The sequence below is a fragment of the Ammospiza nelsoni genome, chromosome 28 (assembly GCF_027579445.1).
Source record: "Ammospiza nelsoni isolate bAmmNel1 chromosome 28, bAmmNel1.pri, whole genome shotgun sequence".
Classification (NCBI taxonomy): domain Eukaryota; kingdom Metazoa; phylum Chordata; class Aves; order Passeriformes; family Passerellidae; genus Ammospiza; species Ammospiza nelsoni.
The window spans coordinates 1,142,027-1,152,880 of NC_080660.1; the positions used below are offsets into that span (position 1 = coordinate 1,142,027).

The 10,854-nt window shown below is 47.3% G+C and overlaps 1 protein-coding gene across 1 annotated transcript; it reads right to left on the reverse strand.

Annotated features, from left to right (window-relative positions):
* Window positions 1-5,112: 5,112 nt before the first annotated feature.
* On the reverse strand, window positions 5,113-8,973 carry MLLT11 (MLLT11 transcription factor 7 cofactor). Its single transcript, XM_059490396.1, has 2 exons — window positions 8,750-8,973; window positions 5,113-6,723 (listed from the first exon to the last, which is right to left on the reverse strand). The coding sequence occupies exon 2, from the start codon at window positions 6,714-6,716 to the stop codon at window positions 6,453-6,455; it is 264 nt and encodes an 87-aa protein (XP_059346379.1). The 5' UTR covers window positions 6,717-6,723; window positions 8,750-8,973; the 3' UTR covers window positions 5,113-6,452.
* Between the last annotated feature and the right edge of the window lie 1,881 nt (window positions 8,974-10,854).

The following is a 10,854-nucleotide window of genomic DNA, read 5'->3' on the forward strand; positions in this document are numbered from 1 at the left end:
GAATAGAAAGCTCTCCTGGATAATTCCTGGCTCTAAGCTCCCAAGCTGCTTTAAGCACATGCAAGAGCTGCAAATTTCCAGAGAATAAATATTTTAAATCTGTAAACATGAGTTTTTTGCTTTGGGAAGGCAGAGTTTGGGCCAAGCAGGGAGGAGAAAGCTCATGTGAGTGACTGAAGGTAGCACCACCTAAACAGTTCCCCCTTTGTCTCCCTGGTGGGTCCCGAGCCAGGAATGATTTGTAGTAATTTGGCAAATAATTCAGAATAATTAACAGCTTTAGAAAATTGTTTTTCAGCAGGGCAAGTCTGTAAACAGACAGAACTGATGTAACCCGTCTCTCAGAGCTGCTCTGCTCCCTAATCCTCTTTTCCTGCCCCGAAGTTAATCCAAATAATCGAGTATCCCTGGGACACGCGGCAGGAATGGGCGGCAGGAGGCAAGGCAGGAATGACATCCCTTGAGGAAACAAAGCTGAGCTCTGGAGCTGTGCCCTGCTTTCATTTGGATCTGGCTCATAAAATAATGAGATTACAGAGAGTTTAGTGGCAGGACAAGGTGGGCTGAGGCTGATATTAGTGGGCTAGTATGAAGCTTTGGATAAATGATGGAGTTACTGGTTGGGGTTTCATGGGTTGGATGATTTAATCCCAGACTGGGATGTTCCCCACAGGACAAAGGAACAGTCTGTGCCAAAGAGACAACAGCCAAATTGGCATTTCTCCTCCTGAGGGCCTTGGGTTTCCAGGAAAAACCCAAAATATTCTAGTGTGGTTTAAGAAACCCCACGGACACTCAGCCCTCAGACCCCACGAGCTCACAGGAGCTGGAATTTTTCCTTGTGGAACTGAACGTGGCTGCTCCTCCTGGCAGGGACAGTGGCTCTGGGGACAGTGGCACTCAGAGCTGGAATTTTTTTCCTTCTGGAATTGAATTTGGCTACTCTTCACCTTGCTGCCCACCCTGCTCCTCCTGGCAGGGACAGTGGCACTCAAGAGCTGGAATTTTTTCCTTCTGGAATTGAACCTGGCTGTTCCTCAGTGGCACTCAGGAGCTGGAATAATTCCTTCTGGAATTAACCTCACCTTGCTGCCCACCCTGCTCCTCCTGGCAGGGACAGGTGGCTCTGGGGACAGTGGCACTCAGAGCTGGAATTTTTTCCTTCTGGAATTGAACCTGGCTGCTCCTCACCCTGTTCCTCAGTGGCACTCAGGAGCTGGAATAATTCCTTCTGGAATTAACCTCACCTTGCTGCCCACCCTGCTCTGGGGACAGTGGCACTCAGGAGCTGGAAGTTTTTCCTTCTGGAATTGAACCTGGCTGCTCCTCACCCTGCTCCTCCTGGCACTCGGGTGGCACAATCCACAGCTTCTGTTTCCACCACTTCCTCCCTCTTGCCTTGGGAAATAAAGCAAAGAGCAGAGAAAAGAGTCAGGGTTTCCTCCCCTCTTCCTTGAATAGAAACTGAAGGGGAAAGGCTCCAGTGTGTGGCTTGAGACTCCTGGGATTATGGAAAACAATGTGGGAATACAGCAGGTTTTAGCAGAAAGAAAACAACACCACCGCAGCTCAGCAAAACAAAGGTTTCAGGGTAAATCTGGCGTAGCTGGGAGGCCCAAACAACCTCCAAGATCACCAAGTCCATTTGAAGGCTGGATTGGTGATTTTGGAGGCCTTTTCCAGCCTGAGTAACTTTATTTTGTGCACATTAATAAGGAGCAGCACACAAATGAAAAGCTCTGGAGCAGCCCTGGCTCTGCAAAGCTTCCTTCCCTGCCCCTTCCCTTGGCTGCATCCTGCTCCCAGGGCAGGAAACGGGGACCTGGCCTGTGCTGGGTGCCAGACAGGAAAACACTCGAGCACCAGGGGTCAACAAATCAGGGCTGTGGCACCAGCGGCCCCAAGAATTTCAATTACTCGTCTCTAGACTCGAGAAAAAAAAAAATCGCTTAGCTTTGGGGAAGAGAAAGGAATTGAGAAGTGAGGGGTGAGATAAACTTCCACTTCATCAAATTCCTAAATTCAAAGTTAATTAAAGGTCAAACAGCATAAAAGATGATATTAAAAAACAACAGAAAGCTTTCTGTGAGGAGTTATCAGAGCCTCAACATGGGGACAGGAAACATTTGAGACAGTTTCACTCTGAACTGTTTATCCAGGTTTGTATGTTACAGTCAATCCACTTCTGCAACAGTTTTTATTTATAAAATATGGTTTTATTTATTTTTAATATTTTTATTTATTTTAAAAATAAAATATTTAAGTTTATTATTTATTTTAAAATACTATTTATTTTAAAAATATTATTTAATTTTAAATTATCATTTATTTTTAAAATAACTGTTAAAGCACATCAAGCGCTGCATATGGCAACATCAGACATTTAGAATTTAATAAGAATTAAGTTCTTTCTATTGGTATCCATCAGTGTTCCTTTAATTAAATTCAAACTGGGATTAAATCAATAAAATCACCCAAAAAGCACTCACTTCGAGGGGATATTGACTGAAATGAGATAAACAAACCTTCTCAGCCCCCAAAACAATGTTTCTTCCTGCAATTGACCGTAGTAGCTCCTATTCAATGGAAGAATGGGGCAGGAAATTACCGAAAGGGCGCAAGCTCAGTGCACAGAACCCACAATTCCTCTTTAAAAGGGAAAAAAAGAGATCCTGTTCCTCGGAGATCAACAGATTATAGGCACACAGAGGGAAGTTCACCTAAAGTTCTTCTCGTTTAACCCTTGCAATCTGGGTTTTTTTTTTTTTTTTTTTCTCTCTTCTTTTACCTGATTTAGCAAGTTTAGCAGGTTTGTTTCATAGAATATTTGTGCTGGCAGGTGAAAACAGCCCAAGCCTGGAGTTTTCAGCACCTTCAGATTCCCCTTCAGCCCAGCTAAAGATCCTTTTTCCCATTTAAAAACAAGAGAGAGAGAGAGAAGAAAAGTCTTTATGTGGAAGTGTTAAATCAAACGGTTTTGTTACAATTAAAGTGGTTGCTGATTGCCATCTCGTGGGAAATGCAAAAATCACCTCTCAGGGCTGTCCCTGTGCCCTTTCTGGGTGGGAATGTCAGGATCTCAAAAATTAATTCAGTTTCAAAAGCACTCTCTGATTGCTAAGCAAACATTCGCCCAGGTGAACAGTCCCACTTGACCAAAGAATTACTCACATACAGAAGTGTTTGCAGGATGAGGCAAAAAATGCTTCCCAAAAATTTTCAGCAGCCTCAAAACTGCAGAGAAACAGCAATTTGTGTTTCCCCAAACACACAAAAATTAACTTGATGAGTTATTAGAAAAATTGTGATTACTCAAAAGGGATTTGCACTTAGAACCGAGTCGAATGGGTTTTCCCAGTCAAAATAAAGGCCAAGGAACAACGGGAAACCTCTTTATTTCCATTTAATATGGGATAGAATAAATAAGAATAAATAGAATAAACAGAATAAATAAGGAGCAACCTACACATCTCTTAGATTTGCTTATCCAGGAATTTCCTTACTCAGTGTTTACACGAAGCAAAACACTCAACGCTGGCGGTAAAGAGCAAAGCAAACTGTTCCACTCTGGATTTGGCACAGGCAGGAATTCTCATTATTCCTCTCTTGCAATCAGCCAAATCCATTTTCTCCAGACCTGGAGCAGGCCCTGGCCAAGCCACTCAGCCTGGAACCACCTTTATTTACACCATGAGTAGGATCCTCCTCCCTTATCTCGCCTGGTGAAAACATTCAGGCGCAGGAAGCAGCCGCTGGGCGTGTTTGGCCACATTTCAGCACTTTTACTTTCCTAAATACCCATCTGCCCTCTACTGGAGAGCGATCTTGGGGGTTTTATCCCAAGGTTTTCACACTCGAGGTTCCCTAAGACATTACCTGAAGTGGTTTTGGGGTTTGCTGTGGGGAAGAGATTGAGAATTTGCCCTGGTGTAAGAATGAAGGGTGAGATAGGATGTTTGTGATGGGATTTGTTCTCTGGGTGAGCGCCCATCACACGGGGGTGCCCCCTCCTCAAAACCCCAAGATCGTGGCCCTTCTCCTCATGGGAGTCCCAAAACCCCTCATGGGGGTCCCCCCTCAGAGCCCCTGAGGCTCCTCCAGCCCATTCCCTCACAGGGGTCCCCAAAGCCCCTCACGGGTGTCCCCCATCCTCAGACTCCCAAGATCGCAGCCCTTCCCCTCACAGGGATCCCCAAAGCCCCTTATGGGGGTCCCTCCTCCTCAAGACCCCCAAGATCGCAGCCCTTCCCCTCACGGGCGTCTCCCTCAACGGCTCCGCCCCGGCTGAGGGCGCTCGGCCCCGCCCAGCTCCGCGCCTGCCCCGCCCCTCCCTCCGCGGCCTCACAAAATGGCGGCTCCGGAGGCGAGCCCGTGAGGCGGCGGAAGGATACAGTATTTGCGACAAAAGAGTCCCCCAAGGCGGAGCAGAAAGATCGGGCTGTCCCCGCACTCGCGCTCAGCGGGAACTGTGTGGAATGCGGGGATTTCTCCTTCTTTTCTCTGTCGTCCTCCCCGCCCTGGAGCGGTGGGAGAGGCCTGGCAGGGGAGGGGTTTCCCCTGGCGGAAGGATATCAATCAGTTGGGTTGGACCGTAGGGTTCCTGGGTTAGATCCGGCAGAGGCGTTTTTGCGCCAAGTATAAAATGGCGGCCGCGCCTCACGGAGGCCGGGTGATTCAGATGTGCTTTGGAACGTTGATAATTGGGATTTCTAAATAAATATGTATTTATATATGTGTATTTCAGTGGTTTGAGTATATCTGCCCCCTCTAAGTGCCTTCCAGTTCCAGGATTTAGCTCCTCTCAGGCTGCCAAGCCTCCCTCTCCAAGGTGTTACCCCTGACTTGCCCAAAATGTCCTTTTTTTGAGGTAAAATTGGAGCTCTAGGGGCTGTTTCGTCTCTGGAGTGTTTTCCTGTGAGGCTTGGGAAAGCTGAAGTGTAAATAATATCCTTAATGTGCTTATAATAATCTTTTAGGCTTCGTTTTTCCACGCTTAAGTCTTCTACAGCATATGCAAAGACATAGGGGTGAGTTCCCAGCTCACTGTAAAGAGATTTGAGACGTTTTAATGCCAAAAAACTTGATGTCAGTCTGCATGTCCACAGGAGTGTGTATGTTTTGAATTGATTTTATTTAAAGTTTCATAATAAATACTTCTGCAGATTTTCCTAGCTGGGAACACAGAAGTCAAAACAGCTCTGCAGAGGAGAGTTTACATTTTTCATCTCTGGTTTTACACAGATGGTTCAAAATCAGCACACTTGATTATTTCTGCAGATTACAGGAGAGCTGCTTCCAATTTTCATAGTAGAATGCAGATTTTTTTTTTTTCCAATTTTTTGCCTATTCCTGGCACTTTTTAAAGTGCTGCCTGCCCCCAGCCACATACCCCCCAACTCTCAGGATGATTTTGGGATGCTCCACATCATTTCATCCCAATCTAAACCAAAAAAAAAGCACATTCAAGAAGACAAATCAATCCCAGAAAACAGTATTGGAAAGGAAAAAAAAACCTCAACTGTTTAAAAGCCAAAAATTATTCCAGGTTGGGGTTTTTCCTCCCATTTTGAGATGATGCTCAGAAATAAACCTCAGCAGGTGAAAATCTCCCTGGAGAAAACTCAAGGCTTTCACTTGAATGAACACAGCATTGTTTGTTGTTGGTTTTAAAGGGTTAAGTGGGTGGAAAAGCTGAAATATTTTCATTTGTGGGTAAGATCCACATTTCAGCTCTGCCCCATCACTCTTCAATGTACCCAGCACTGGAAATAAGCCATGTGGGGCATAAAAAAAGGATGAAAAAAATCAAATTTGGGGCAATCAACACCCAGGCTTGACCCCACTAAGGAAAGTCAGAGCATTTCCATGTCTATTTACTCTCCTGGACATAATTTTCTCTGCTTAGGCTCACACCACAAGGCTCAAAGTGATTATTTTCCTCAAGAAGAAGGTTTGTGCTGATATCTTGAGCACATTCCTGCCTCTTCCACCTTGCATTCCCGAGGGAAAGGTCAAGGGACAAAGAGGAATTTTGAGAAATTGGGCCAGGGGAGCACAGAGGGTTGATGCTTTTTGCAAAATGAGGGCGATTCCCATTGCTCCTCATTTGCACAAACGAGTTTCTTAAAAAAGCACTTGAGAAATGAGCTGAGAAATTGTCAGCACCTCCCAAACCCTCTGGGAATTGAGAGGGGGGGGGTTGTTTCTGCCCCTTCCCCTCGTGTTTGCCCCCAGTGCTGTTGTGATTCCAGGAGGAAAAGGGAGAGTTGAAGATTTTTGGGAGCCATCGCCATCAAGGCCAGCAGTGAGCTGCTGAGTGAATGATGAATGGCAAAACCACCCAGAAACTAAAAAAAAAAAAAACCCAACCCAACAACCTCCAAAATGACACCAAAACCAAATCCTGGCAGAAAGACAGAGAGCAGCGGGGGTGAGGAGTGACAGAGAAGGCTTCAAATTAAATCGAAATCTAAGGAGGTGATGCTGGCAATGGGAGCTCGCCAGAAATTGAAGCTGTTGAACTGCAGCAGACTGTCCTCTTCTTGGGAGAGCTCCTGGCTGCCTCGGTGCTCAGCAAGCTTGCCCAGGCCTCCCTTGGGCTTGTAGAGGGCCAGGTCTGCCAGCCCCAGCCCCTCCAGCTCGGCCATGTCCAGCCGTGGGATCGGCATCCTCCAGTAGATGAACGAGTCGTACTGGCTGCTGATGGTGTCCAGCATTTTCAGGCTGTGGAGGGCACGAGGGGGAAGAAAAGGAAGAGGGAAGCTCGACTAAAAACACAGGAGTTGGCCCAAAGTGGGTAGAAATCTCGGGTGTTGCCGTGTTGATGCTGTCCTGTAGGATAACCCCTTAAAAAAGGGATATCCTTCTTAGGATAACCCCCTAAAAAGGGGATATCTTTTTTAGGATAATCCCCTAAAAAGGGGATATTCTTTTTAGGATAACCCCCTAAAAAGGGGATATCTTTTTTAGGATAATCCCAAAAAGTTGGGATATCCTTTTTAGGATAACCCACTAAAAAGGGGATAGCCTTTTTAGGATAATCCCCAAAATTTATTAGGATAACCCCCTAAAAACGAGATAACCTTTTTAGGGGTTATCCTAGTATCCTTATTAGGATAATCCCCAAAAAAGGGGCTATCATTTTTAGGATAATCCCATAAAAACTTTTTAGGATAACCCCCTAAAAAGGGGATATATTTTTTAGGATAACCCCCTAAAAAGGGGATATATTTTTTTAGTATAATCCACCAAAAAGGGGATATGCTTTTTAGGATAATCCCCTAAAAAGGAGTTGATGGTGGAGGAGAGCACGGGTTTGTGCAGGTTTCACTCTAGGCTGGGTCTAACTGCAGGCTCGAGCTCTGCCAGAGTTTTATCCACACCCTTCTCTGCGCCGTAATTCGGGGGGGATTCAGGGGATTTGTCACTCCGTGCCTCAGTTTCCCCAAAGAAACAGCACAGGAGGGGAGGGCAGGGTGGGGATTAACCCCTTCCCACCTGCTCCTCCTGAAATCAGGGTGGGCATTAACCCCTTCCCACCTGCTCCTCCTGAAATCAGGGCGGGCATTAACCCCTTCCCACCTGCTCCTCCTGAAATCAGGGTGGGCATTAACCCCTTCCCACCTGCTCCTCCTGAAATCAGGGTGGGCATTAACCCCTTCCCACCTGCTCCTCCTGAAATCCCTCCTGCCAGCTCTGGGAGAGCAGATGTGGGAGAGCAGCACCTAAATAAACTCTTTTTCCACCCCTCCACACCTTTCCCTGTGCTGAATCCCCATGGAACGGGCCGTGAGGAGGGGTCCCTGTGTATCCCCCTCCCCCTTGATCCCACCCCATCCCTCCCTCCCCTGGCCGAACCCTCTAGAAAGGGCTGGAAGGAGCCTCGCCCGGCATTCCCACCACACCCCACCCATCCCTGCCCTGCCATCCATCCATCCATCCATCCATCCATCCATCCATCCATCCATCCCCGCTGCAGAATTCCCCCTGCAGCCCCACCCCGATCCACCAAAAAACTGGGAAAGAGCAGGACCAGACGTGGCTCAGCTTTTCTCGGTGGAGCTGAGTCACTGCCTGGCAGGGTTATGTCATTCACCTCCTCGATTGGCACCGGAGGTGGGGAAAAAAGCCCAGACTAACCCAAAACATCCTCATTTTTCCTGCTGATTCCCTGCCTTAACATCAGAATTCTCAAGGATGATTCAGGCATATTTTGGATCGGTGCGTTCAGCTGCTAAATTTAAAAGGTTCTGGATGTCACTCAGAGGCTATGAAAGGCTCCTGTGTCATCCCCTCCGGGCAAACTGAGCCACAGGACTTTAAAATAGTCTCTTCCCTGGGAATTTATCCCTAGGGATCTATCCGTGAGTTTTTTGCAGCAAAACGACACATAATTATTAATGGTGATGGGTGTTGTGGTGATGGATTTTTAAGCTCCAAACAGTAAAAAATTGAAGTTTAGTGACAAGAGAGGGAGAAAGAGAGTTTAGTGACAAGTAAATAATTAAATACCCAGTAAAAGGGAATGAATGTGGAAGGAAAACCCCTCTTGTGTGGCGTGTCACCCCCAAAAAAGATCATTTCCCACGGGCTCTGCTCATCCCATGGAACCAAACCCACCTTTCTCCGCTTAAATCCCCGCTGCCTGTAGCTCATTTCCCCCCTCAAAAATAAATCCCAGCATCTCCCCGCACCCAAATCCTTGCCGGGATAGCAAGCATCCTCTCCCGAGCATCCTCGCATCCCTTACCTTACGGGCGGGCGGTGCCGGGAGCGCTGCGCTCGGAGCCGGGGCCGGGCCGGGCTCTTTGTGCCGGGGAGCCGCGGGCGGAGGGAGCGGCTGGGGTCGCTTTTGTCTGCCGGAGCCGCTGGGTCTGCAATGCAGCCCCTCGAACTGCCCTTCCTCGTGGGGGGAGGATGGCGATGATGATGGTGGTGGTGATGATGGCAGATGAGTCAGCGGCTCCCACCTGCGCCAGGGAGGGAGGGAGGGAGGGAGGGGGAGGACGGCAGGGGCGGGGATGCTGCGTGCTGGACCCCCAAGGCGAGGATATGTTAAACCTGGTTCACTCCTGAAACCTTCAGCTGAGTGTTGGGGGGATCATTTTCAGTCTGCAAGGAGCTGGGGAATATTTATTTTACCTGCATGTGAAGATATGGGGTGCTGTGGTACCCCCAGACTTCGGGAGGGCACTGTGCAGGTCAAACACGGGGAAATTTGGCTTAAAGAAACCCCCCAAAATATATATTTTATTTTATTTTATTTTATATTTTATTTTATTTATATTTTATTTATATTTTATTTTATTTTATTTTATTTTATTTTATTTTATTTTATTTTATTTTATTTTATTTTATTTTATTTTATTTTATTTATTTTTATTTTTATTTTATATTTTATTTTATATTTTATTTTATTTATATTTTATTTTTATTTTTATTTTATTTATAATTTATATTTTATTTTATTTTATATTTTATTTTCTATTTTCTATTTTATTTTATTTTATTTATTTTTTATTTTATTTTATATTTTATTTTATTTTATATTTTGTTTTATCTGAGACTGAGGGTATTTGATCCTAAAGCCACACAGCAAAAATATCCCAGCTTTGTGGCTGAAGCCAGACGTGGAACTAGAAATAGAGGGAGCCACCCAAAACTGGCATCAGTCACTGCCAGGGCCAGGGTGGGGGCACCTCACACCCCACTTCACCCCACAGCTGACAACAAAGCAAACCCCAATGCAACCCCTCAGACCAGGGAGTCTGTCCTAGCACCCCTGAGACCCCAAACACCTTTTTGGGGGGCACAGGCCACATCCATGCACCTGAGAGGCTCAGAGCAGCCCTTGCCTTCCTCTCCCTGGGCTTTGCCTGAGATCAACATTCTTTTGGTGCTTTAGGGGGTTTTTTTCTCTCTTTTCCTCCCTGTTCCCTGCATGCAGCTCATTTCTGATGGTGCCAAGCTGTTCTGCCAGTGCTCGGCTTTCAGCCAGACTATTTCTGCCTCCTCCTCCTCCTCTTCCTCCTCCTCCTCTCAGCACTGCCATGGGCAAAGAGGATCCTGCACAGGAAAAATTCCAGCTGGGAGCCTTTTGGAGGATGCTGATCCCTCCAAGGGGTTGAGCTGCTGTGGTTTTTGAGGGTCCCCCAGGCCATGGGGTGCAGTTTGGCTGAGCAGCCTCATAAGAAGCTGGATGTCACCCATCTCCTTGGTCTTTGGGGTGTCACCTGCTCGTGTGACAGCCCAAAAACTGTGGTGTCCCTTCTCAGAGGAGAAGGGACATGGGGCTGAACCCCAAGGGGACATAGGAATGAGGGCACTGCTGTGGGTTTTGGGAGGGCTGCAAGGGGGACAATGTTCTCTGGCAGCACAAACACCAAAAATAAAAAAATGAAATGAGGTCACAAACACTTGGGGTATTATCAGCCAGGGCCACCCAATGGCTGGGGACAGGCGTGGGACAGAGACCCGAGTGAGTGGGGACAGTGCTGCCTTGTTCAGCATTTCTGGAGTGGGAGCAGTGGGGATGGCTGCGATTTGGGGGCTGACACAGCAAGGGACACTCTGAGGCTCACACAGGGGTGTCTCCTGTGTGGTGACAGTGACAGGACCGCAGTGGTGGCAGTGATAGGACTGTGGTAGTGGCAGTGGCAGGGCCGCAGTGGTGGCAATGCCAGGACTGCAGTGGTGGCAGTGGCAGGACAATGGTGGTGGCAGTGGCAGGACTGTGTTGGTGACAGTGTCACGACTGCGGGGGTGGCAGCAGCTCCCCAGATGTTGTGCAAGTGGAAGGGCACCGAGCTGGAAGTGGTGACACCGCTCAACACCAGCTGCAGGGTGTTCCCACCC